The sequence below is a fragment of the Eumetopias jubatus genome, unplaced genomic scaffold (assembly GCF_037043125.1).
Source record: "Eumetopias jubatus isolate StellerSeaLion01/CBP00866 unplaced genomic scaffold, mEumJub1_p1.0 scaffold_1, whole genome shotgun sequence".
NCBI lineage: Eukaryota > Metazoa > Chordata > Mammalia > Carnivora > Otariidae > Eumetopias > Eumetopias jubatus.
The window spans coordinates 208,978,533-209,005,822 of record NW_028274807.1 but is presented as its reverse complement, the minus strand read 5'-3'; the positions used below and the strand labels follow the sequence as shown (position 1 = coordinate 209,005,822).

General features: G+C 60.2%; 1 protein-coding gene and 1 long non-coding RNA gene across 2 annotated transcripts; one reads left to right on the top strand and one right to left on the bottom strand.

Annotated features, from left to right (window-relative positions):
* The first annotated feature begins 337 nt into the window (after positions 1-337).
* ZSWIM4 (zinc finger SWIM-type containing 4) lies at positions 338-18,536 on the top strand. The gene is made up of 14 exons (XM_028088704.2): positions 338-635; positions 2,630-2,831; positions 4,293-4,649; positions 5,266-5,414; positions 5,515-5,665; positions 6,465-6,632; positions 7,227-7,589; positions 8,911-9,048; positions 9,367-9,621; positions 10,112-10,247; positions 12,735-12,889; positions 14,042-14,205; positions 16,013-16,094; positions 16,484-18,536. Exons 1-14 carry the CDS (start codon positions 483-485, stop codon positions 17,341-17,343), a joined length of 3,333 nt encoding a protein of 1,110 aa, XP_027944505.1. The 5' UTR covers positions 338-482; the 3' UTR covers positions 17,344-18,536.
* A 1,836-nt stretch (positions 18,537-20,372) lies between these two features.
* LOC114197632 (uncharacterized) lies at positions 20,373-26,863 on the bottom strand. Its single transcript, XR_003606932.2, has 3 exons — positions 26,722-26,863; positions 25,673-25,880; positions 20,373-21,641 (listed from the first exon to the last, which is right to left on the bottom strand). It is a non-coding gene; the product is annotated as an uncharacterized LOC114197632 (long non-coding RNA).
* Positions 26,864-27,290: the final 427 nt, after the last annotated feature.

Genomic DNA, 27,290 nt, shown 5'->3' with positions numbered 1-27,290 from the left:
GGCCCGCCCCGAAACTCCGCATAAGGCCTGCGCCGCGGGGGTCCTCCCACCGTGATTGGCCGCCGGCGCCCCATGATTGACAGCACCGCCCGATGAGCGCTCTGATTGGGCTTCCCCGCAAAGGACAGGCAGCATGTCCAACGAATGAACAACGAGAACTTGGCGACGAGTCTGGCGGTGTAGCCAATAGCGGAGGAGAGTCTCGGAGGCCGAGGGGGGTCCAATGGGGACGGGCGGCGGGGGCGGGACGACTGCGGAGGATAAAGCGGCGACTGAGGCAGCTTCATTGTTGTGAAGAGTCTTAAAGGGGCCGCATCACCCGGCCGGCCCGGCGCCGGGCGGGGGTGGGTGCGGCTGGGGTCCCGGGGCGGCCGAGCGCGGAAGACGAACTGGAAAGCGGGTAGGGGGCGCGGGAGCAGGCAACGCAAAGCGGGCATCGGACTGACCCCCCAACAGGCCCCGCCCCGGCCCCGGCCCGGCCGATGGACCCCCCCGCGGCCAAGCGGAGCCGGGGCTGCCCCGCGGGACCGGAGGAGCGCGATGCCGGGGCCGGGGCCGTGCGCGGCCGGGGCCGGCCCGAGGCGCTGCTGGACCTCAGTGCCAAGCGAGTAGCCGAGACCTGGGCCTTCGAGCAGGTGACGAGGGGTGGGGGGGGAGGGACGCACCCCCAACCCCTTCTCCCGACTTGCCTTTTCCTCCCCTCCCAACCCCCAGCCTCCGGACCTGCCCGCATACGAGACACCCCCAGAGGTTCCCTCCAGGATCCTTAAGTCCGCCCGGAAACACCCTCTCATCCTCCCATTTCACTCCTTCAAGCCCTGTGACCCACCCCCATTCCTCCTGCCATCCCTGCCCTCCACCCCACAAGACACAGGGATGCCCTCAGCGCCCTAGATCCTAGCTCAGGACACTTCCTTCTTCTCCTGCCCCAGGGTCCTCGCACAACCCTGGGTACCCTCTTTTCCCACCTCATCCTCAGCTCCCAATTAAGGCACCTCATTCAATCCTCACTTCTCTTTCCGACTTCTACAAGCCACCCCCACTTGGGGGGACACCCCCATCTCATCCCCTAGAGACTCCAGATCTCTGCCCCACACCCCCAGTAAAGAACTCCCCCATTTCTACCGACCCCAGCCTCAAGATACTCCTTTCTGTCCCCGATCCATGCCTCCAGAACCCACCTGTCCCCTGGGGAACTCCCCTCCTCCAGATCCTTCCCTGGAGTCCTGCTCCCCTCCCTCAGTACTTCTGGGACCACGTCCCACCTGGGGCTGCCCAACCCCTCCAGTGTCAGGGTACCCTCCTACATTCCTCCTATTTCCCCGATGCTCACCCTCCCTCTGTCCCCCAGCCATTCTAGTCCTTCCATAGGTCGGCGGCAAGGGCAAGGCTTGGGTCATAGTCCATGTACAGGTGCACCTGGGACCCTACCTCTGTAGTTTCTGGGGGCTCTGCCACAATGCCTCAGGGCTGGGGCGGCTAGAGTCCCCTTTTCCAGCCTCAGAGTGTGCCTCTGGGGAGTGGAGATGTGGCCTGGCTCTGACCAAGCCTTCTGCAGTCCCCATAGGCTCTGTCCTCTATCTGGCTTTGGAGGGTGCTCTTTGCTCCCTGGCCTCTCCAGAGTTAGAAGCCTGCTGGGACCGATGAGTCTGGGCCAAGTGTGGACGGGGCAGGCTCTGAATCACGGCCTGGAAAATCCCTCCTTAGTCATCTGCCAACTGTCCCTGAGGCCTAAGCCAGTCACTGTCCCTCCCACTTCCCCCAGAAACCCAGGCCTGGGAGCTCTGGGAGGTCGCTGCCCCTTTATTGTGCGTGAGACACCCAGCATAATCCTGAAACCATCTCTCATGGTTCCCATGTGCCCGCCCTGATCAGGCCTGGTGCTAGGAAAGCTCTTGGCCCTCAGAAGCTCCTGGAATCCTCTGCCGCCCTTTGGAGTTGTTGTTCTCCCTCCCACTTTGAGGAAACTGGAGCACAGAGAGGTTGAGAAACTTACCCAAGGTCACTCAGCCAGTGAGTAGCAAGCCCAGATTGGAACATTGGTTCAACCAGCTTGGTTCACTGCCCAGAGCCCACAGGGGTGGTGAAGACATCCCTCCCTCCCTGCAGGCCCTTGGAGGCTGAGAACGGAGCCTGTCTTGGGAGTCCAAGCTTGCCAGCTGTGAGACTGAGCAAGTGAATTCAACCCATTTCTGAGCCTCAGAGTATCCAGGCTGCAAAATGCGGTGATTACTAATATCACTGAGATGTTACTATGAAAATTATGGAGAATCACATACACAAAGCATTTAGCATAGTGTAGGCTTAGAATATGGAGGCCTGATCACTATTCTTATCATTTTTGTCTCCCTTTCTCCTGCCCCTTCAAAGCCTGGGAGGTGAGACTATGTTACATCAGGACCCCAGACCTGACATCCAGGAGGGAAGTAGCACAAAGTTCTAGAACACTGAGTACAGGCCAGGTGTTATTGCAAGTGCGATACTCAGGAGGCAGGTGCCGTTAACATCCCCACCTCACACTTGAAAAAACAAGCTCAGAGAGGCAAAGTGACTTGCCCAGAGTCATACTGCTCCTAAGTGGCAAAACCAGGATTCAGGCCGGGTTTCTAAGCCACCGCCCTTCCCACAGGTGGAAGAGCGGTTCTCCCGGGTGCCAGAGCCGGTCCAGAAGCGCATTGTGTTCTGGTCATTCCCACGCAGCGAACGGGAGATCTGTATGTATTCGTCCCTGGGCTACCAGCCCCCGGAGGGCGAGCATGACGCCCGGGTGCCCTTCACCCGCGGGCTGCACCTGCTGCAGAGCGGGGCCGTAGACCGAGTGCTGCAAGTGGGTGAGTGCTTGCCCCCACCTCTGCCAGGAAGGCCAGGAGGTCCAGCGCAGGCGTGGAGGAGAAGGGGGTAGAGGGGGGCCTGGGCCAAGGCGAGGGAGGGTGGTTCCAGACCTCTGGCTTCAATGCCCAGAGAGGGTTTTACAAGATATTGTGAGCTTAGGATCAGAGATCTGCCTAGACCCCAGGCAGCGGGCTTAGACGGGGCTTGGGGGAAGGATGGTGAACCAGAAAGCGGGAGGGGAGGTCCCAGAACTTAGGTGGCAAGAGCCAGCTAAGGGTGGAGCACTGAGGCTATTTCTAGATCCTAGGTGGAGGGCCACTACGGGGGTTGAGTACAGGATTCTGAGCTAAAGGCAAGGGTGGTCCTAGAGTCCTCAAGACCGCTTGCCTGGTGGGCGGGAGTAGAAGTGGTGACGCTGGGAGGAGGGCTGAGGCGCAATTTGTAAACCGAGTGAGAGGAGGTTTCAGACCTCAAACGGAGGGACCCGGTGATGTTCTGGCGCCAAGGTTTCAAGCCAGAGGTGAGACGCAGTCTTAGACCTCAGGCAGAGGGACTCGGGTGGAAGTTGGGACCAGATGTTTAGGGGTGGTCTCACATCTAAGGCAAAGAGGCTTAGGTGGGAGCCTTGAGTAGAAGTTTAAGATCAGCTGTGAGGGATGGTCTTAGACCCAGTGGGGTCCAGGTGAGGGAGGGTAGGGGGCAGAGGTTTGGAACTAGAGGTGAGAGAGGATTCTAGACCCCAGGGAGTGGGGCTCAGAAGGGGACAAGTAGAGGTTGAGCCAGAAAGCGAGTAAGCCCAGGAAGAGTACACCTCCTAGCTGGAGGCAGGGGCTTGGCTAAGATGACCTTCCCTGAACCCTGTCAGCCTGGGGGCCCCCTTGCCTGGACATGGCCCAGCCCACCACAGGCTTGGCCATCTTCAGCCGGTATGAGGAAGCTGCCGTCTCTCTGCATGACGCAGTCAGGGCCAGATGGGGCCTGAGCTGCCCAACCAGTTGGATAAGCCTGGCATCTGGGCTCCCCAGGGGCCAGGGAGGGGTGATGGAGTGGCCTGGCCCCTCGCCTGCCACATCAGCCCCTCACCCCCAAGTGTCGCAGGCCTTGGGCATCTTCCCAGGAAGTTACGGGACTCCTGGAGCCCAGGCCGTATTCACGGTAACCCAAGGGCTGAGAAAACCACCTTCAGCATCATCACTATAATATTCTTCAGAATTAGAACAGGAGCAAGCATTTGACTGTATGCCTACAGGGTTCTAAGCACTTACCAAATACTAGCTCATTGAATCCTCTTACAAACGCATGAGGAAGATGTCACTATTCGTTCCCATTGAACAGAGAGGTTAAGTGGCTTGCATGCTAGGTTACTTCATGGGATTTGCACTTGGGTCTTGCTGTGCACCATGGACGAGCACCCCTGTCCTGGGGTGACACAGCATTGGCTGGCTTGGCTTTGGTCTTAGGGTTCCATCTGAGCGGAAACATCCGGGAGCTGGGGGGCCCTGGAGAGCCCGAGCGCCTTTACCACGTCTCCATCAGCTTTGACCGCTGCAAGATCACGTCTGTGAGCTGTGGCTGCGACAACCGTGACCTTTTCTACTGCGCCCATGTGGTGGCCCTGTCGCTGTACCGCATTCGGCACGCCCGCCAAGTGGAGCTGCGGCTGCCCATCTCCGAGACGCTGTCCCAGATGAACAGAGACCAGCTGCAGAAGTTCGTGCAGTACCTCATCAGCGCCCACCACACCGAGGTGCTGCCCACCGCCCAGCGCCTGGCTGATGAGATCCTCCTGCTGGGCTCCGAGATCAACCTGGTGCATGGTAAGGGCCCCCCGGGGACCTGATGGTGGCGGCATCCTCAGGTCCCCTTGATCCTTGAGTGCGGGTGGGGAGAGCGCCCTTGCCTGAAGTGGAGGTCACACACCTCCTAAGTGGCAGATCCTGGATCTGACCTGGCTGGCCCCGGACACAGGGAGCTTCAGCCCCAGGGTGAGGGTGCCCCAAGAGCACAGGAGCCGGCCTGAGTGTGGGTGGGTAGAGGGCATGAAGGGTATGTGTAGCCCATGGGGGCGGGGGTGGCAGGGGTGGGGGATGGGTGGGGGATAGACCGGGAGCTCTTGGGAGGATTCGGAGCTACAAGAGGCTGTGGGAGGATGGGGTAGGGCGGAGGGTGGGGGCTGATGGATAAGCGGTGGATAATTGAGGATGGCGATGGGTGGATGATGGGGTGTTGGGGTGACCTGCGCGTGTGCAAAAGTGGATGCGCTGAGCCCACGGATGGTCAAGTAGGACGGCAGGTGAACGCGGAGCTGGCGGGAGCTGGCGGGGCTCCGGTGGGAGGGGCTTTGATCGGGATCAAGGTGGACTGGCGGGGCTGGGCAGAGGGGGCCTGAGGGAAATTGGAAGCCCCAGCCTCACTGTCCCTCCCTCCCCGCAGGTGCCCCAGACCCCACGGCGGGTGCAGGCATCGAGGACGCCAACTGCTGGCACCTGGACGAGGAGCAGATCCAGGAGCAGGTGAAGCAGCTGCTGTCCAACGGCGGCTACTACGGCGCCAGCCAGCAGCTGCGCTCCATGTTCTGCAAGGTGCTGCGCGGGCACGGCGGGCACGCGGCGGCCCGGGACTCGAGGCCCTGGCGCCCCGCCCCCTCCTCACCACGCCGTCCCTGCCCCCATCCCGGCACAGGTGCGGGAGATGCTGCGGATGCGGGACTCCAACGGGGCGCGCATGCTGATCCTCATGACCGAGCAGTTCCTGCAGGACCCGCGCCTGGCCCTGTGGCGGCAGCAGGGCGCGGGCATGACCGACAAGTGCCGGCAGCTGTGGGATGAGCTGGGTAAGGCCTGGCCCGAAGCGCGCGGCGCGTGGCGGGCTCTGGTTGCCAGGTCGTGCTCACCCCGACATGAGCCTCTGGCCCCCGAATCCCTTCCATGTTCACTAGCACCTCTGATGCCCGAGGCACTGTGTGTGTCGGGTGGGGGGGGGGCTGGGCAGGAAACAAGGGATTGACCCCTGCGCTCCCGGAGCTGCGGACACTTGGCGGCAGAGACAGACAAGACACTACTACAGACGTCCTTTTCTCTAAGGGCCGGTAGTCAGTCCCTTTGACTCTGTGGGCCATTGGTCTCTGTCACGGCTTCTATGGCGGCATTCCAATACAATCGTATTTAGAGACACTATTTATAGGAAGTTCATGTAATTTTCACAAGTCACAAAATATTCCTCTGATGTATTTTTCCCCAACCATTTAGAAATGGAGAAGTAAATCTTAGCTTGCAGGCCATTCAAAACCAGGTGGCAGGTTCAGTTTTATCCACGGGCAGTAGTCTGCTGACCCCTGTAATACAGGGTGGTAAGTGCTATGGGGGAAAAAAACAGCAAGAGGAGTCTGACAGCCTGGGGTCGAATCCTGCCTTCCCACTTCCCCAGCTGTGTGACCTTGAGCAACTGCTTTTGCCTCTCTGTGCTGTAACGTGAGGAGACTATTGGTTGCAACCTCAGAGGCTTGAGATGAGGGGTAAGCAGAGACCAGTGCCCAGCACACAGCAGGCACTCCACACGTGTGTGTGGCTACTGTTGGCGTGAATGTCGAGTCTCCCTCATGCGCATGTTCACTGGCCGCCCTCCCTCCCCAGGGGCCCTGTGGGTGTGTGTCGTCCTGAGCCCCCACTGCAAACCAGAGGAGCGGGTGAGCTGGCTCCAGCTGCTTGGCAAATGGGACAAGCTGGATGTGTGCCCGCTGGAAGAGGGCAACTACTCTTTCGACGGGCCCAGCCTGCAGCCCACCGTGGCCCTCAGCCCAGGTAGGAGAGGGGGCCCCAGCCTTTGCCTGTCCTCCCCGCCAGGAGGGAGTGAGTGCCCAGGCCAGGGCGGCGGGCAGCTCGAGGTGCCTGAAGTGAAAGGCTTAAGATGCCGGTAGTTCTGGGCTGGTCTCCCCACTCAGCCTCCTCCTGGCTGTGGAGGCAGGGATGGGGGGGGGGACTGAGAGAAAAGGAAAAAGATATTTAGGAGAGAGAGGCAGAGATGGAGAGAGAGAAAGGGAGAGACAGACAGGAGAAAGGAATGGGGTGTGGGGAGAGATGGAGGGAGGAGAAGAGGGATGAAGTCTGGGGAGGGGGCAGGATGGACAGACATATGGACAGTTATTCACCCTCCATTGTCCGTTGACACGAAGGGCTATAATAGCTCCCCCAGCGCGCGCATGCACACGCACATGCACGCACGCGCGCACACACGCATCTTTGAAAGGCTGTTTAAAGGATCTGGGCAGAGGACACACCGCAATCGCTGTGTGTCCCAGGGGAGTCTAGTCCCAAGCTGGCGCTCGGTCAGGGGAGCTGGCCTCAGCCCGAGTGCTAGGGCCCCCTAACCAGACCATGTGGGCGCCCCTCCCGTAGGCCTGGAGGAGGAGGAGGAGGAAGAGGAGGAGGCAGCGGCTGCAGGTTCCCGCCACACCGTCTTCGGCCGCGCCCTCCAGGCCGGGTCGCTGCACTGGAGTGACGCCCACCTGCAGAGGATCCTGGCCAGCGACTCCTACGGCCCCAGCCTCACAGGCACCATGGGCAGTGAAAAGCCCACCTTTGACCCCCAGGGCCGCCCACTGTGGCTGGGCGAGCCATTCCCCACCGCCTGCGCCCGCGTGGACACCCTGCGTGCCCACGGATACCCCCGCCAGGCCCTGCGGCTGGCAGGTGCCATCATCAACACGCTCCGGCTACAGCGGCGGCATCAGCTCGAGAGCTACAAGCAGCAGAAAAAAGGTGGGTGCCACGACCGCCCTGCGCCCCTGGGCCGTAGGCACAGATGCCGACTGATGGGCGCTGTGGCACCCCTGACGTCTGTGGGTTCCGCTCGGGGTCCCATCAGGAAAGCCAGGCCACCCGGAGTCTTGAGCCAAAAAGAATTTAATACGGGGGATCGAGGGCTCACAAAAGTACCGGAAGAGCTGTAGGATTGAAAGTCAGAGAAGCCACTGCTTAGGCTCAAGAACTTGAACTTCAGAAGCACAGGGATTGCAGCAAACTGCTGACAGTGAGCTCAGCAGCCTGCAGCCCTGGCAGGGGGGGCCGCTCCCAAGAGAATACTCGGAATCTGCTCGAAAAACCTCCTGTCTGTGCCCTGCAGACAGCCACACACCTGCTCACGGAGGCTGCAGGAGAATCAGGGCCTCCTGTCCCAGCCTCCGTATCTCACACAAAGGAGCCTGGGACTTGTAGTTTCTAAGTTTCCAGCCCCTGTGGTATGGGGTGGGTGCCAGTCACAAGTCTTTCAGGAATGGGGACCCAGTGTGGCCAGATCTTTCAATTTTCCAAGACAGGCCAAAAATCTGTATTATGCGATGTACAGTTTACTGATTTGTAAACATGGGAAACAAATTCAAATTTGTGTTAGAGAAAAAAAAAAAGCCACACTGTATGGGCCAAAAAAAGAACATGTTTGTGGATGAGCTATGGGGAGGCAGGAGGGAGGCCACCAGTTTCATTGTCTGGGTTGATGGGTCAGTTATCAGGAAATTGAACCCTGGGTGTCAGGGAACCCTGGGGGACCTGGGACCCCAGCAGAGTCCTGCCCCGGCCTAGAGGCACAGGGAAAGCCCCCCAGAACAGGTGAGAGCTATGCTGAGATCTTACGGACGTACAGGAGTTTCCCAGGAGAAGAAGAAGGAGGAACAATGTACCAGGTAGAAGGAACAGCAGGGGCAGAAGCCCAGAGGCAGGAGAGGGCCAGCTTATGGGAGGAGATTGGAGAATGGGCTTTCAGGTGGGGCAGGTGGCCACATGGGGCCCTGAAAGCCAGTTGGGCTCAAGAGAGGTGGGAGGGAGGAGAAAGACAGGGGGTAGATGTTTTCCGAAGCGCCCAGTTTCACCCCCTCTGTCCCTGCCAGGCCAGGGTCTGGCTGTGGGACAGGAGGCCAAGGCTGTGGAGGTGAGGGCTGCTACAGAGCTCCTGGGCAGAGAGGATGACTGCCTGGTGGGCGGTTGGTGGGCGGGCACTAGGAGGCTGGGCTGGGGTTCAAGGAGAGAAGCCCCCCCCACCTAGACTTGTGGGGGACAGGCGTTGAGCCCCTTATACTGCCTGCAGAGCTGCTGCAGAAAGGTAACACCTGCATCACCAACACGGAAGGATGGGTGGGCCACCCCCTGGACCCCATTGGCTGCCTCTGCAGGGCGCTCCTGGAAGCCTGCCGCCTGGAGGAGGAGACCCTCACCCTTTACCCAGGTACCCGCACTGGGGCCCCTGCGAGGAAATGGGACATTTCCCCTTCCCCCGCCCCAGCCCAGTACCCCAAGAAAGTGGGGCCACACTCTTATCCTTGGTGACGTCTCCACACTTGGAGCCAACAGACTTCACTTTTCCTGAAAGCGAGGCCACCACAGACCCACTTCTCTGCTGGTAGAAGGTGTCTGGTCAGTGCTGGGAGCTGCTGGGTTCCCCATAAGCCCAACCCCCCAGTCCCCGTGTTTGAGTTGAAGAGACCCCGGGGTCCCCGGAAGGGGGTGCCCCCCCTCCAGCAGCCTTGGAACCCATTTCCCACAGACTCGGGCCCCGAGAAGCGGAAGACAGCCTACCAGCACGTGCCGGTGCCCGGGAGCCCCGGGGAGTCCTACTTGGCGCTGGCCCTTGAGGTGGCACTGCTGGGCCTGGGGCAGCAGCGGGCCCTGCCCGAGGGACTGTACGCGCAGGACAAGGTGGTGCGCAGCGAGGAGCAGCTGCTCTCCCTGCTGGAGGAGGTGGAGCTGGACGAGCGGCTGGTGCAGGTGCTGCGCAAGCAGGCGGGGCTGCTGCTGGAAGGTGAGGCCTGGCCCAAGCCAGCGGGGTGGGGGGTGGGGGGGTCCTGCCCCTGCCCTCTAGTGGCCTGGTGGCTGCTGGATCAGGAGGCCGTGTCTTAAAGGTGAGATCAGCCCTAGAAAGTGCCTGCTACCAATAGGGCCGGGGGCGGGGGGAGGGGGAGGCCCCGCCCCTTGCCGAGGCCCCGCCCCTTGCCGAGGCCCCACCCCTGGAGCAGGTGTAGCCCCACCTCTATCTTCCGGCCCCGCCTTGCATCTGCATCCTGCCCCCCCCCCCCACCAAGGGGTGCCCAGGGTCTCTTCTTCGGATTTTCCAGGGCTTTTCTGTCTCAGTCCTGCATTACCTCCCCCGCCCACCTCTCTAGCCCCTAGCGCCAGCCAATCTATCTGGGGACCAGCCCATGCCCTCCTCAGAGCCTGGGGTGTGAGGAGACCTGGGGGGGTGGTGGTGATGAGCCCTCGCCGGGGGAGCTGAGCTCAGGATGCCCCTGCAGGGGGTCCTTTCAGCGGATTCGGAGAAGGGCTCTTCCGGGAGAGCGTGCCCATGCACACCTGTGCCCGCTACCTGTTCATGGCGCTGCTGCCCCACGACCCCGACCTGGCCTACCGCCTCGCGCTGAGGGCCATGAGGTGAGAATGGGCCGCTGGGGACTCGGCCCAGGGGACTGGGCAGGATTGGAGGGTGACAGTCGCTCTTGGAGCCCCATCCTCCCGCCAGAAACTCACAAGCTGGTTGATTCCGTCTCCCCCAGGCTGGCATCCCATGTTGCCCTGTGTTTTTGATTCTGAAGTAAACACATATATTATTATTTTGAATTTGAGAGAGATCCACATGGCACAGAATCAGAGCTCTTGTCCAGACATTTTTGTCCCCGCTTACCCAAATCTCTCTGGAGACCAGCAATGTCACCACTTTCTCCTTATCTATCCCACAAGAATCAAGATTTCTGCAAACCCAAAATCTGGAAATTCAAGGCTGATCTTCCTTTTACACCCATGATGCGTCCTGTGTCTGTTCCTTGCACCTTATTTTCAGTGAACTTGGCACCTTAAAGGTTTGGTTGTATCACATAGCATGTGAACTGCTATAAGGATGTATCATAAAAGAACCAATTTAGAGTTGATAGACAATTGACATTATTTCCCCAAAAATGTTGCCGTGAATAACCTTATCATTTCTCATGTACCAACTGACCACAGAAGCAGAATTTTTAAAGGCCCCCTGGGTAGTACACCATGCCCAACAAATAAGGTGAATTCTGTCCCCGGTCTCTGATCCCATCATCCAGAGATACCTATTAACAATTTAGCGTGCATCTTTCCAGAATATTTGGAATGAGTAATCTGTGAAGAGCTGTGATTTCTAAGCCAGGAACCAGCACATGACAGCCCCTGGGCCAGATGTGGCCTGCCACGTGTTAAACCCATGAGATCAGATCAAGCTTTTACATTTTTAAGTGTTTAAAAATAAATCAAAAGAATATTCTGTGACACATGGAAAGTAATATGAAACTCAAGTTTCAGTGTCCAGCAATGAAGTTTTATTGGCACACAGCCACACTCATTCATTTATGTATTGTCTGGGGCTACTTTTGCGTGGCAAAGGCAGAACTGAATGGTTGTGACAGAGACCAAATGCCCCCCCCCACAGAGCTGAAAATATTTACTGTCCAAACGTGTGCAAAAAAAAAGAAAAAAATGGTGCTGATCCCTGGTCCAAATCCATGACTCACATTAACCTCATGTAATCTTTCTTTTTTTTTAAAAAGATTTTATTTATTTATTTGAGAGACAGAAAGAGAGCACGAGCAGGGCAGAGGCAGAGGGAGAAGCAGACTCCCCGCTGAGCAGGGAAGCCCAACTTGGGACTCCATCCCAGGACCCCGGGATCATGACCTGAGCCAAAGGCAGATGCATAACCGACTGAGCCACCCAGGTGCCCCTACCTCATGTAATCTTACCAACCTAGAGAAATAAGCATGTTTACCCCCATTTTACACATAAACACGCTTAAGGTGTGTCCAGAGTCACATGTCGAGGAAATTTCGATAATATTTGAAACCAGAATAGTCTTGACTCCTATTGCATGCTGTTGATCACATCTAACAACTTTGAAGAACTTTCTACATACAAAATATATATGGGCTAGACGACCCATCGAGTGGGCTGTCTAGCAATATACCCCTAGTGGGCGTGTAAAGCCATTCCAAAAATGTTTGCTGTCTATCCACCCATTGTGTACTGCTGCTGGAGGTCCAGCAGTGAACAGAATGGTCACAAATGCCTGCCCTCATGGAGCTGACACTTTAGTGAGGGAGATGAAATAATAAGTTCTTTTAAATAAGAATTAATAGGTAAACTATGTTGTGTGTCAGGTGGTGACCTATAGCAAAAAAGGCATGGGAGAAGTTGGGAATGGGAATTTCACATGTGGGGGTGTCAAGGAAGAACCCACTGAAAAATATTTGAGTAAAGACTTGAGGGAGGTGAGGGGCGCCTGACTGGCTCAGTCATTAAGCATCCGCCTTCAGCTCAGGTCATGATCCCAGGGTCCTGGAATCGAGTTCCACGTCGGGCCCCTTGCTTGGCAGGGAGCCTGCTTCTCCCTCTGTCTGCTGCACCCCCTGCTTGTGCACCCTCCCCCTCTCTCTCTGACAAATAAATAAATAAAATCTTTAAAAAAGAAACTCGGGGGAGGTGAGGGAGAATCTGCAAGGACGTCTGGGGAAGAGTGTTCCTGACAGAGGGAACAGCATATGCAAAGGCCCTGAGGTAGGACTGTGCCTGGTTGTCTTTGAGGGACATTGAGGGGAACAGTGGCTGGAGCAGAGTGAGAATGGGAAGGGGGGTGACAGAAGGACTATTGGGGGCTGCATCAGGACACAAACAGTCTCCTCACATTTTTATCAGCCCTTGGTGCGTGAATAGAGCGTTGTTTATTTAATCGACCTCCAGGTGATGAGCAAACAGTACTCCAGTGAACATCTGGCACACACATTTTCCGTCTTCCTGCATGCCCGTGGCTTTGCTGGCCCAAGCAGGGAGGCTCCAGTTGAGGCAGGAGGCCCCAGCCTCCTCTCAGCATGGGCTTGCTTCTCCCCCTTCCGCCCCCACCAGGCTGCCTGTACTGGAGACAGCATTTCCAGCCGGAGAAGCTCACCCCAACCCACTGGACTCCATCATGAGCAACCGCTTCCCCCGCTGGTTCATCCTTGGCCACCTGGAGACACGCCAGTGCGAGCTGGCCTCTGCCATGCTGACAGCTGCCAAGGGTGAGGACGGAGGCTGCCCCCTGTCCCGTTCCCCCGCTCCCCCGCCCTCTGCCTTTTCTTTCCTCCGTTCCCTCATCCCTTCCCTCTCCTTTTTATCCTTTCATCAAATTCTAGTCTTCCTTGAGCACTTTCTAGATGGACCAGGCACTGTCCCAGGTGCTGAGGAGTGACCAACACTGTTCCAAGGCCTGTGCCCTGTGGTGTTCCATTCTGGGGGCGGGCAGACAGACCTTAAACAAGGCCAAACACTTAGTGACGTCGCGCAGTGAGCAAGCAGGGAACAAGGGCCGTGGAGGGGGAAAAGCAGACAAACACTTAAGCCAAGAGGGCGGAGCTGTTGCCTGCACCTGTGTCCCTGTCACCTTAGGCCACCATAACAGCACTGCTCTGGGGCTGGGAGTCCAAGGTCCGGGTGCCGGTGTGGTGGGTTCCCAGGGAGGACTCTCTTCCTGGCTTGCCACCCTCTTCACAAGGCAGAGAAAGAGAGCGCTCCCGATTTCTTCCTCTTCTCAGGACACTCATGCCATCATGCTGGGGATGAGGGCTTCCCCGTGAATTTGGGGAGGGCTCTGTCCAGGCCGGGAGAGCATTCCAGGCAGACGGAACAGCCAGTTCAAAGGCCCGAGGCTGGACCGTGCCTAGTATGTTTGAGGAGCAAAGGAGAGCAGTGACAGAACTATAGGCTCTGGGCCAGCGATAATAGCAATCAAAGCTCTTGACCCATGAAAGCCTTTCGAGTACGGGCTCACCGTGGCCCTGGGAGGCAGGTACCCTTGCGCTAGTCTGACCCATTTTACAGATAAAGCAGCTGAGGCACAGAAAGGTCAAGTGACTCGCTCGGCGTCACATAGCTGGTGAATGGCGGGACGGGGATTGAACCCTGGTGTTCTGGGTCCAGAATCACTGCCCTTGACAGTTAGGGGTCCCCAGGTGGCTTCCTCCTGTTGGGTGGTAAGAAGGAGAGGAGAGGAGAGAAGAGAGGGAGTGCCAGAAGTGGTCTGGGTCTTCCCAGAGCCATTGCCAGCTACCTCTGCCTCCTCACATGTGGGCACCTGGGGGGAGGAACCTGGGTGAACAGGTCAGGCAGCAGCAGGCCTGGTGCCCGGTGTGCCGACTGTGCCAACCATGCCCTCCTCCTTCCCTGCACCCCAGGAGACCCCAAGTGGCTGCATGCAGTACTGGGCTCCATCCAGCAGAACATCCACTCACCTGCCCTGCTCTTCAAGCTGGCGCAGGACGCCTGCAAAACGGCCACCCCGGCTAGTGCGCCTCCCGACACCACGCTGCTGGGCATTGCGCTGGAACTGGGCCTGCAGGTGAGGGTCAGAGGGGGGATGCTGCCTGAGGACAGGCCTCAGCGGGAGTGGCACCCCTGGGAGTAAGGGTCCCGGGAATGGGGGACTGGGGTCACCAGTGGGGGATGGGCCTGTGAATGAGGGACTCCCGGGTAGTCTGAAGGTGAGCATCCCCTCCTGGGGGTGTGGCTGAGGAGGAGGATGCGGGGCACGGGTCCTGTAGGTGAGGGGGTGGGCCACAAGAAGAAGCCGGGCCTAGGGTGCTAGCCTTGGGGTGGGGCCTGGAGCTGGTGTGCCCACTGGGTGGGGCCCGGAGCTGGTGTGCCCACTGGGTGGGTTGGGCTGAAGCCCAGGGAGCAGAGCCTCCGGATGAGGAGCTTGCTTGGGGGCAGGGCCTGTGGGGGACCGGCCTAGAAGAAAAAGTTGCTGCTGAGGGGGAGGGTCCTGAAGGCGAGGAGCCGCCTCTGCAGATGAGGTCTGTGGTTGAAAGTCCTTGAGGCAGGGCCTGCGAGCTGGGGCCTTCGCCAGGGGCCGGGCAAGGGCTGTCCTGCTGGGGCAAGTCAGAGACCAACATGGGTGCTGCCTGTAGGTGAGGAGTCAGCTGCAGGGTGTGGGACCCGGAGGGGGCAGGGCCTCAGAGTGTGGCCAAAGTAAAGTAAGAATGGAGAACAGTTTGGGGCAGGCTTGCAGGATGGGGTGGGACCTTCCCAGGTAGAACCTGCCTCCAGGGGGCCTGCAGAAGGCAGAATTAGTCCCGAACACTCTGCTGTGGGGAAGTGGAATCATTGTAGGGGGTCTGGGGGAGGTGAGATGAGGGAGGGATCTTTAGAGAGGTGAACCACTCCTTAGGAGCTTCCAGTAGGCAGAGTCCACCAGACAGGATCTAGGGGGAGGCAAACAGGGAGGGTGCCTATTGGGGATAGGACCCAAAGAAGGTAGGGACCTGTAGGGCAGGTGCTTTGTTGGGGACTACAGGGGGAAATCTGCTGACATGAAGCATGGAACTTTTCCAGAGAGAAGGGGCAGGTTGGATTGCTGTCTGCGGTAGGCACCATGGAGCCTCAGGATAACACCCACAATAATAGCAGTAACAGTAATGCTGGCATGGGTTGAGCACTTTGAATCAACAGATACTGTGCAAGATATTTTTTTTGGAAGGGAGCGCCTAGGTGGCTCAGTCATTAGGCTTCTGCCTTCAGCTTGGGTCATGATCCCAGGGTCCTGGGATCGAGACCCGCATCGGGCTCCCTGCTCCGCGGGAAGCCTGCTTCTCCCTCTCCCACTCCCCCTGCTTGTGTTCCCTCTCTAGCTTTCTCTCTCTCTCTCTGTCAAATGAATGAATAAAATCTTAAAAAAAAAAAAATCTTTTTTTTAAAACAACTTTATTTTTTATTTTATTATTTTTTTAAGATTTTATTTTTTTGAGAGAGAGAGCACGAGCGGGAGGGGCAGAGGGAGGAGGGGTCAAAACAGACTCCCCACTGAGCAGGGCGCCCGACGTGGGGCTCAATCCCACGACCCTGAGACCGTGACCTGAGCCAAAGGCAGTCACTCAACCAACTGAGCCACCCTGTGCAAGATCTTTACCTGAAAATTTGCACTGAATTCTTAGAAGAGAGCCCTGAGGTAGAGGTTTTGAATCCCCATCTTACAGAGGAGGAAAATGAAGGCCCAGGAGGTGAGGCCACTTGTCCGGATCACATGGCTCACGGCCGATTCGGCCCTTAACGCTCGAGTCTCCTGGGCCCCTCAGGATCCCTGATCCCCTCTGTAGGCCAGCGCGAGGTTTTGGGTGATCCCCTTCTCTCTCCCCCTCCCCGGGCCGCAGGTGATGCGGATGACCCTGAACACCATGACCTGGCGGCGGCGGGAGATGGTGCGGTGGCTGGTCAGCTGTGCCACAGAGATCGGTGAGTCCCCGAGGGAACCTGCCACCCATCTCCCTGTGGAGAGAGAAGCAGAGCCTTTTCCCTGGCTCCAGCCCGAGGTCAGGGCTATGCTGGTGGGGAGGCGGGTTGCGGGGGACAGAGCTGGTCGAAGGCCTGGAAGCTGGCCAGGCTGAAGTAGCTTAGAGAAGGGACAGGAGCCCTGAAGCGGTACATAGAACCCCCCCCCACGCACTCTCCCCCACACACACTTTGGAAGATGAAGTGCAGTTTGTGTCAAGCTGGGGGTGGAAGCAGAGGGGTTGTGTCTTCAGCCCCAGCGGGTGGGGATGGCGGCGTGAGGGCAAACCCGGGCACACTCGATTGGCCCCTGCCCTCCTTCCTGGCCAGCTTTGCCCTCTTGCCGCCCCCAGGCCCGCAAGCCCTGATGAACATCATGCAGAACTGGTACTCCTTATTCACACCGGTGGAGGCTGCCACCATCGTGGCGGTGACCGGCACCACGCACGCCACGCTGTCGCGGCTGCAGCTGGACGCAGCCCGGCGGGAGGAGCTCTGGGCCTGTGCGCGCACCCTGGCCTTGCAGTGCGCCATGAAAGACCCGCAGAACTGCGCCCTGCCCGCCCTCACCCTGTGTGAGAAGAACCGCGCAGCCTTCGAGGCCGCCTACCAGATCGTGCTGGACGCGGCGGCCGGCGGCCTGGGCCACGCCCACCTCTTCCCGGTGGCACGCTACATGGAGCAGCGCGGCCTGCCGCTGCGGGCCTACAAGCTGGCCACGCTGGCCCTGGCACAGCTCAGCATCGCCTTCAACCAGGACAGCCACCCTGCCGTCAACGATGTGCTCTGGGCGTGCTCGCTCAGCCACTCGCTGGGCCGGCACGAGCTCTCCGCCATCGTCCCCCTCATCATCCGCAGCATCCACTGCGCCCCCATGCTCTCTGACATCCTGCGCCGCTGGACCCTCGCGGCACCTGGCCTGGGGCCCCTGGGGGCCCGCCGCGCCACCAAGCCGCTGGGCGCCGACCGGGCTCCGCTCTGCCAGCTCCTGGACGCCGCAGTGGCCGCCTACATCGCCACCAGCCATTCCCGCCTCACGCACATTAGCCCGCGGCACTATGGCGACTTCATCGAGTTCCTGGGCCAGGCCCGGGAGACCTTCCTGCTGGCGCCTGACGGGCACCTGCAGTTCGCCCAGTTCCTGGAGAACCTCAAACAGACCTACAAGGGCAAGAAGAAGCTCATGCTCTTGGTGCGGGAGCGCTTCGGCTGAGGGGCAGCAGGCCGCGTCGGGGACCCCCTTGGCCCCCGCTTCTGTGGCACCAGCCTCCATCAGGGGCCTCAACACTGGGGGCCCATGTGGCATTTCAGTATTAAGTCAGGGAAGGAGCCCAGCCGGAGCTAGGTGGTCTTACCTGCCATCCCCCCGAGCCCTACTGGAGGGGGGACCACCCCGGGGGGGGGGGGTGACGTCCTGCCACATGCGTGCCTAGGAGTGTGCGAGCGAGTGTGCGAGACGCAAGGATCAGAAGCCATACCACCACCCAGAGGCCTGGAAGGGGGTGTGTGCTTGGGCAGCTGGTATGAACCCGCCTTGGGCACCCCAAAAGCAATAGGCAAGCTCTCCCTCCCCAAACTCGCAGGCCTGGCTTGGACTGGGGGTGGGGGTGGGGGCTGCAAGGCAGGACTTTCCAGAAACTGGCTCTTAAAGTCAATGTAGCAGACCCTCTCCACACCCCACTCTGGGTGGCCAGGGGACTTGTGTTAGGGCGTCTAAATCTCCTTTTATACCCTCCCCTCACTGCCTCAGGGGCCCCGTTCCGCAGCCCTATGCCCTTGCCAGGCTGCCCAGCTGGGACCAATGGCTCATCCCCACTGAAGGATTTAAAGAGGCCTCAGGCCTCAGCCACATACCTCACCCCCCCCCAGTCCGGCCAGGACTCCCATTCCCGAGGATGCCAAGGTCCCAGGGTGGGCTTGAGGGGTCACTCCTGTCCCTCCCCCTACCTGCTAGTCACTGGACATACAACTCAGGAACTGAGCCAGGCTCATGCTGTCCTCCAAACCTGGTGTTGGGGGGAGACAAGCCCAGGAGAGCCAGAGACCCCCCCACCCCAGATCTGGAAAGCAGAAAGGTTGGCATCTTGGCATTTTCTGGCTCTGGCTCTGGCTCTGGCTCTGCCTTTCTCCTCCTCCTCCATGTCCCTGCTCCAGCCCTTCATCTTACTCTCCCTTTCCATATTTCCCTCTATTTCGCCTATTTGTGGCTCTGAATCGCAGCTGCTGTCTCTCTTGGGTCTCCCTTGCCCCACCTTGGCCCAGGGACGAGGAGGGAGAGTGTCCCACCCCGATCACCCCCTCTGTCTTTTCTCCTCTTGTAATTAAGGACAAAATCATGTCATTTTGTAACTTTTTTTCTATTTATTGAACTGTATATTGTATTTCCTTTTTCCTTTTTTTTTTTTTTAAATATTGAACACAGCTTTTGAGACTGAGGTATGTCCCCTCCCCCCACTCCAGACCAGGGCTCCCTGATCCCTCCACAGAAAATCTCCAGCCTTACTTGCTCGGGGCACAACTTCAGGCGAGGGATGGAAGGGTGCAGACTGCTGGTTTCACCCAGTGGCTGTAGTGGAGATACTCAGGGCTGACCCCCAAGAGGAGTGCTTTATAACTGTCACCTGTTACAACGTCTGTCCCAACAGCCCTACGAGTCGGGAGGAATATCCTTCCCATTTTACAGAGGAGAAACCTGGGGTTCCGAAGTTTAAGGAAAGGGTACCAATTTTAGGAAGAGACAGAGCTTTACTATGCTGGAGCCAACCCTGGCCACCTCAGGCTTCACGGCCCTTACAGTGCTGGCAGTGGCCACTAGGGGGTGCCCTGGCTCCAGACACCGCTACTGGGGGTACTTGTCTCCCAAGTTGCTGAGCACGGGGGCCGTGTCAGGTGCTCGGTGCACCTGGGAGGGGAAGACACACCCCTCCCCATTCCCACCAAAGATGGGAATCCTGGGCTTGGGCTAGGCCTTGGTGGGCGGGCTCTGGCGTTGGCTAGGACGGGTGGGCGTGGTCAGCGAGGGGCGCGGCCCGGGTGCGGTCCTGGACTCCTACGCCGCGGATGAGGTTTTTCGAGGCCCCAAATAGAGGGAGCGGTGTGGCCTGGGGGACTGCGAAGAAGGCCCTCGGTTGCCTTCCTTCCGTGGCTCCCTGAGAAGCAGGACCTCCCTTGGGATCTGCCTGTCTTTGGAGAGTGACAGACGGGTGAACAAAGTGTCTGGGTCACTGTCAGGGCCGGGGCAGGCGAGGACAAGCTTCCCGGAGGGGCGGGGCAGTGGGCGGGGCCGGCCGCTAGAGGGCGCCAAGGTGGCGCGCGCAGTCGTGGGCGGAGTATCGGCTGCGCTGGGCACAGCGATTGGCTCGTGGCGACGCCCTCCGCCAAAGAGGGCCAATTGGACATGGACCCATCTCCCGCCCCGCCTCGCCCCTTCCCGCAGGTATGTGCCGGCGGACTCCAGCTGGACGGCCTGCTCCTTTGCGCCGCCTGGAGGCCTGCTCGGGTAGAGGTGGCAGTCCCGGCGTGCTTGGCGTTTTCCTTCACCCTGTAGTCTCAGCTGCCTGCAGACGCCGTCCTCGGACTTGGGCCTCTCCCCCTTACTGTGCCCCTCAGTTCTCAAAGTCATCCAAAAATGTCCCCCTTGGGCCCGGGGATTCCTTCGTGACACATGCACACTTCAAGCCCAAGTTCCCTGCCGGCATTCTCAGATACCAGCACCCCAAGTCTTCCCTGAGGCCAGAGCTCTCCCTTATGTCTCAGCCACCCCCAAATATCACTAGCTCAGGACCCTCAGGTCCCAGTTATCTCTGAATGCCCAGTGTTTCCCTCAGGGTCACCACTGGCTGCCACCAGAGGTTGGGTTCGACGCCCCCCTCCATTGGGGCCAGGCACACTCGGGTCAATGTCCTGGGCTTGGGTCATTCCTCATGATGACCCCCATCTAGGTCCTTCCCAGAACAGCGCTCTCTGTCATTGCATTAGCCCTGAAAGTCAGGGTTTCCTTCAGGGTCACCCCCTAATCCCAGGACACCCCTCAAGGTCACCCAGCCTTCTCTGCCTGTGTGACTAAATTGTGGCCTTCCTCAGAACAGGTGGGACAGAGATGAAGATCCTGTGAGGTCAGGAGCTCAGGGTGCAGGAACAGTAAATTCAGGGCCATCAACCCTCCCCACCCAAAAGGCCAAAACTGCAGGGATGGGAAGAAGGAGTAAACCACAAACTCACAAACTATCAGACCTTCAGGAATGAGGCAGGGGGCAGCTTTTATTTTAATTGGACAACAGAAGCCACACACAACACAGACCGCTGCCCCAAGCTTATGTCCGCCCCTACCCCAGGTGGCACAGGAATGCTGGGCCAGCTCTGACGCCCTAGGGGGCTGCTCTCTGTTTCCCCAGTCTCTCTCCAAAAAGAGCCCCATCCCATCTGATACTGGACAGTCTCAACTTTTGGACAGCCTGGCACCACCTGAGGACTGAAAAGGCCCGTTTGTGTCCTTTCTGGACTCACAGGGACCTTGCTCCCTGCCCCATGTGCCAGGAGGGTGTCAGGGCTCCTCCCCCCAAGTTAGGAAGCTGCAGGGCTCAGGGAGAAGGGGCCAGGCCCACTCAGGTCAGGCCAGCCTGGTTCCGGAAGCTGGAGTTGGCATTTAACGGTCTGGGGACCCAAGGCAGCTTCCTCTTGAGTAACTGGCTGCTGGGAAGGTACAGGCCTGGCCCATGCCCCACCAGGCTTAGGAGAGAAAGGCTCCAGGATGGGAGGGTTGTGGGGGGGTGTGGGGGCTGCAGACACAGTTTTGCCCTTTTTCATGGAGGGGCAACCACCCACCTGCCCGTTCTCCCCAGGAGTACAGCCCAGCTCCAGGTAGGACTGTGCAGGGGGAGGCCCTCCCCAAGTACGTTGTTGAGGGAGGGGGCCTGCAGCAGACAGCTGGGTCCACCTACCCCATTCCAGGCTACATCCCTCCCCAAGTCCCTCCTCCAGACACAGGTCTGGGTCTTCCCCCCACCCCCACCCCCCAGGCATCAGCCCACCCAAGGAAGGCAGGTGCCACAGGCTCCGAGGGGGCTCGACTCCTGTTCCTGCTGAACTGAGCCAGTCTGCACAAATCAACTGTGTTTCAGCTCAGTAGGCACGGGAGGCAGAGCCCAGGGAGGCCCCCACAGTGGGACAGGCAGGCACAGCCGCAGAGCCGGAGGAGGCGGGGTCCCGGGGGGCGGAACTTAGCCACTGTGAACACGACTTGGTGTGGACTCTGCTCACAAGCAGCTAAGCCCTGCTCCCCAGGCCGGACGCAGACAGCAGGGGCCTCTTGTGCCACCCACCCCCACCCCCATCCCCGGGCAGTGTCCTCAGCGGTGGTGGCGGTGGTGGAAGCCCCAGAGGCAGGGCTCAGGGTCGGTTGGAAATCCCTGGCAATGTGATTTGTGACAGGCAGCAAATCCCATCCCCAGGAACCCCAGCCGGCCATGGCACAGGGGTGGGGGGGCACCGGGTGGGGCCAGCAGCTGGCACCTGAGGGGGGAGAGAGAGCAAAGGAGGTAATGAGATTTGAAGACGTCTGTCCTGCAGGTGCCCCCTGCCTGCTGCTGCCCACGGAGGAAAGCCCTCCTCCCCGCACGCAGCAGCCACGGAAGAGAATGCTGTACCATCAGGATGCACGCCCACACCGCAGCCCTGCCCTCAGTCCCAGAGGCAGAGATGCCCAAATCCCTTTGGGCCAAGGAGGCTGCAGGGACTCCCAGAGCCAGGTCCCCCTGCTTTTCCCGCCCCCCCCCCCCACCAGCGAGCCCTGGGCGGGCTAAATGGGGCCATGAGGAGAGGAAGTCGAGGGGGTGGCGGGCAGGCGGGTGAGGAAGTGATCTCACCCCAGCTGGCGCCACTTCCTAGAAGCCTGAAGGGCAGGAGGAAACCACCAGGGCCTCCCCCCGTGGCCCCGTCTCCTCAGTGGCCAGGCCTCAGCCTGCACCCCAGCAGAGCAGATGCCTGCAGTGGGTGTCCAGCTCTCCCCTTGGGCACACACATCCCCAAGAGCACCACACCCAGGCTCAAGGTGCAAATCCCCACTCAGCAATTTCCCAAATGCCCTCCAAGCCTCAGTTTCCCCATCTGTAAATCAGAGCCAAGGGCCTCAACTGCATAGCACAGGGAGATTTCACCGAGAGTGCATATGTCATTTCAGCAAGTGCCCAGCACCAGGACTGCCTTCCAGAACTTTCAGGAATCAGTGCAAAATGAAATTGGGGGACCCATTCTTCACAAGTTAAGAATGTCAAGATGCTGACAGCAGAACATTAATCCAGGCTTCAGGTCGTTCTAAGCAAGGGAGACTCTGTGAGCTGCATGGTCACAAGCCCATGAAGCCGCCCTATGTTCAGTAAATGGAGATCTCCTTAATGTCAAGAGCCCTGTGGCTAGGACACCCCAACTCTGGAGCCAGTTTGGGCAGATCTGAACCCTGGCTCTGTAGCTTCCTAGCTGGGTGACTCCTAGAAAGTCACTCAACCTCTCTGGGCCTCCCTTTCCCCATGCGCAAAGCAGGGATGTCGTGGTAAGGATCTCAGAAGTGATACGTGTAATTAAGATGGGGCTGGGCTGTTATCATCAGGCAGAAACAGAAAAGACGGTAGAAATGAGGACTCTGAACGCTGGTGGAACCCCAGTGCTCAGAGCTGGTGGCATCCACCACTGGGAGACAGGTGGAGAGCGATGTCCTGCTCTCTTCCCCAACCCGTCCTATACACGCACACACAGACACTGGCCACCCGCTTTCCCAGCAGGCCCCAGCCCAACCCTGTCCCCTCAGGGTCTGGGGGCACCAACCGGGAGCAGACAAGGCCCTGCAGGGCGGCCGGCCTCCCTGGGCCGCCTCCGGAAGTGAGACAGCACATTCGTGTCCCAGGGACGAGAACGGGAAGGGCGGCCATTTGGCCAGGCCCGTTTCCTGTGGGGTTTCCCCTGCACAGAGCCCCGGGCTGGGGCCAAGGCCACTCCCCATCCCTAAAGGCACAAAAGGCCTGGGTCTCTCATGGATGGGGCACTGCCACGCAGGTGCCCAGGAGCCAGGACCCCCGTTACCAATGGTGTGCCTCTCGGGCTCACAAGAGGTGGTGTCCAGGGAAGGCCAAGTTCTTGGCAGCTGGAAGCCTGGGGAGAAGATGGGCCCCTGGGCCGAGGGAGCAAAGCAGGCCCCGAGCCACACCGATGTATGTATGTATGTATGTATGTATGTATGTATGTATGCTGGAGTATGCTCTGCAGACAGGGCGTGGAGGCATGAGACAGAAGCAGGCAGGCGTACTGCTACCCCCCAACCCCATGCTCCAAGAATGAATCAGGGGCAGCTTCCGCCGGGGGCGCCACCACCACCACCGCCCCCAAGCCTGGTCCCCAAATACTTTCCACCCTCTCGGAGCAGCTGGGATCGGAAAATACCAAGGGCTACAGGCCCCGCCCTGCCCGCCACCGCCCGCCCTCCCAGCCTGTCACTAACGCTTTGCCTAATGGGCCTAGACTCTCCGCAGAGGCTCCCTGGGCCGGGCCCAGAGCCAGCCGCCAACCTGGGCTGCCCAGCCAAGTGCCGCCTGACCACCAGCCCCCCATCCATTACCCCAGTCCCAGCAAAGCGACCATAACAACGGGCCCGATGGGAAGCCCTCAGAGGCTGGCACCTGGGTGGAAGAGGGCAGGACAGTGGCAAGTGGGTGGGCCCCCGCTGCCCACCCGGGGCTGGGGGGAGGGGGCAGGCCCAGGAAGGGGTGAGTAAGTGAGGACTGAATCACTTGTTATAAATAGGGGAACCATGCAAGTCATATCCCAGCCCCCATTGCGCCCAGCCACGCCACACCAAACTCCAACCCCTGCCCTAAACTTTAATCCCCCTAGAGTCAGTCACAGAATTCCCAGGGTCCCCTTAACGTCCACACTGAGAGCCCTTAACCGAGGGGCACACCCTTCTGCCATGTTCATCCCTTGCCGTGTCCTCATGGGTCCACGTCCCGGTCCTGGCCTGTATTTTGGGGGGCCCCTGGCCTCAAGGCAAATCACTGTCTTCTGGGTCATGTCCTCCTTCCTCAATACCCCAAAATTCCCAGGCCCAAGGCTTAGGGCCCCCAGGATCCCCAAGGCATTCTAAGGGTGTGGGTGACCACAGTCCTGGATGGTGATGCCAGACCCAGGCCAGGGGAAGGCCAAGGGTCTTAGAGGCTCAGAAGTCAGCTTCCTGGCGGCTCACCACCCAGGCCCCCCATCCCAGACCACCCAGGCCTGCTCTGCCCAGGGCCACAGCTCAGTGACCACACCCAGGGTGGCGCCAGCTCCAGCACCCTGGGGCAAGGCGCCGCTGGAGCATGACTCAGCCGTGCCCAGCATGGCGGCGTCCTTCTCTGCCCAAGGATTCCCACACGCCCACGCCCACTGCCCTCCGTGTACGTCCTTCCCAGGTGACCAGCCTTCTCCAGACACACCTCCTTGTCCACCCAGGACACCCGAAGGCAGGAGGAAAGGTGGCCAGAGCGTCCCACAAGGGATCTGCCACAGGAAGGGGAAGTGCGCTTCTCTCCGCTTGCTTTCCAACGCTCCCCATTTACAGATGGAGAAACTGAGGCCCGCAGGAATTCAGAGCCAGGCCCAAGGTCAGGCAGTAAATCTAAGGAAAAGCCAGGACTGCTCCTGGCAGAAAGTGTATCCAAATGGGAAGGGGCTGGCCAGCCAGCCCAGTGAGGGGCGGGAAAGGTGTTTTCTTAAGAACCCCCACCCCAGGGTTCCTGGCGGTTTCTTTCACCGCAAACAGACCCCCCTCTACTCAGCTTCCCAAGGCGAAGGGCACACTCTGAAAAATGCCTTAAGGTATATCAAAGCACCACCTGAGTCCATAGCAATCCGGTCACCCCACTCCCCACCCTGAGCATAGGGCCAGTCACCCTGGGACTGCAGATGAGACAGGGATCTGCCCAGCAGCTGCAGCTTCCACGGAACATCTGGCCTCCACTTACAACAGGCAGGGGTGGGTACGGGGGTCCCCGGGAGGACCCTGGAGCATCCGCTTCCGCTGTGGCTCTCCAGTGAGCAAGGGTCTGCGGAGACTTGGAGGCTGGGCCAGCACAGACAGGCCCGACCCCCCTGGACACGCCCTGTCACGCATGTGCTCCGCGTGCCAGCCCTGGGCCAGGCCCGCAGCTATTTTCGGGCCCCCTCTTAGGCCCACAGATGAAGCCTGCCAGTTGGGGTCTTGAAGGAGCTCCCAGAGGACATCCTGCAAGGGCAGAGGCCAATGGGCGCCCTTCTGGGAGCTGGGACAGAGCTGGCACCCGGCCCCAGGGCCCGTGCCTTCCCAGGACGGCGGCGTGTGAACACATGCGCACGGGCTGGCCCGGGCAGGGTGCGTGGGCGAGCGGACAGGGTGTGTCCCACATCACCTCGCCTCTGAGCCGGGGCACCTGTTGGGTACTGCCCTCCAGCTCCGGCTGGCATGGGCAGGGCTGCCAGAGGACACTCCTCATGCCAGGGGTCCCACACACACACACACACACCCCCCCCAGCCTTACCCTCATCCACCACCCGTCATCATAAGCGGGCAGCTGGTTAGGGCCGAGGCAGGGAGGGGACAGGTGACAGAGCCAACTGCACCTTCAAGGCATTCAGGAGGCCACGGGGTCTGGCTGGGCCTGGCTGGGCTGGGTAGGCAAGTCAGTGTAGGGCTGGGGGCTTTGGTGGCAGTCAAGTCCAGTGCTGGGGTCAGAGGTCAGTGTGGGGCTAGAATGCAAGGTTCAGGTTTTAGTCTGGGCCCTTCCACCCTCCCACAGCCCAAGGGCATGAGGACTGCGGTGACACAAGGCTGGGAGTCAGCCCTCCAGGAGTCTTCCAAACCCCGGGCCCCCTTCCAAAGGGACCCTGAATGAGCTCTTCTCTCCTGGGCCAGGAGGGGCCAGGAGGGAGGAGAGGGGTCCCCCAGTCTCCACGAAGCTGGGGCTACAATGCTGGGCCCCCACCCCATCTCCTCAATGGCAGGCCTCCCCTCCACTCATTGGCTGATATGGCGAGAACTTGAACCACTGTCACCCACCATCCATGGAACTCTGGGAGACCCCCATCCACTTCTCCACCCCATCCCCACCAAAGGCCAGATAGGTACCCCAGGAGTCCAGGCACAGTATATCCATCCCTCCTAACCCCAAGCCGGACATATGCCCTCCCCCTTCCCACCCTGCCGCGGACTCCGTGCCCACCTTGACCTGCCCCAGTCTCTGTGGAACCCGCCCTCCCCACCACGCTCTGATGGGTCTCATGGGTCTCCTGTGGGGGGGGAGTGGCTAGGGGTCCCCACTGGGCTCCCGGGGAGCGGGTAAAGGTTGGGCCGCCCTTCCCCCGCTCCGTAGGGGGCGCCCCGGGACTCTGCCGCCGCCGCCGCCGCCAGATGCACGATCCCCGCTGCCCCCCCGACCAGCCACCGGCGGCGGGGCGGCGCTCTCCCCCTCGCGAAGGGCTGGGGACCCGCCGGGCGCACCCCCCCACTCCGCCCACGAGTCCGGCGCGGAAAAGTTGCCGCCGCCGCCGCGGCGCCGCCGCCTCCCTCCCGGTTCCCTCCCCGACTCACCCGCGGGGGAGGGGAGCCGGCACTCGGGGCTCCGGCCGCCGCCCGGGGCCCGGCGGCAGAGTCGTGGGCGGGCGGCGGGCCCGAGACGGGCCGGGGTCGGTCGCCGGCCGCGCTCCATCCCACTCACTGGCCGGCCCGCCGCGGGGCCGAATCGCTTTTAAAACCTTCCCGTCTCCTCCCCCCGGCCGGACAGGGGGCGGGCGCGGGGCGGGGCGGGCGCCGCCGTCATGTGCCCCCGGAGCCGGTCCGCCCCCACTTTCTCTCTCCGGTCCCCCAACTCAGCCCCAACTTTCTCCCTCCTTGTCCCGACTCTACCTGGGGCCCCAAACCCAGCCCAGCTTCCCCCTCCCGGCCCTGGACTCTGGAAGCAGCCCCAGATTTTAAGCGAAGGCTCTCCCCGCGGGGAGGGAGGACAGAAGCAGGGGTCCTAATCCCCCTTGCACCTCCAAACCCCTCTTGGCAAAGTCCTGCCCCTGCGCAGGAGGAGAAACACAGGAGGCCGTGGGCAGGGGCAAGGGAGATGTGGGGTGGGAGGCGCGGCTCCAGACCGAGGACACACCGCTACGGTG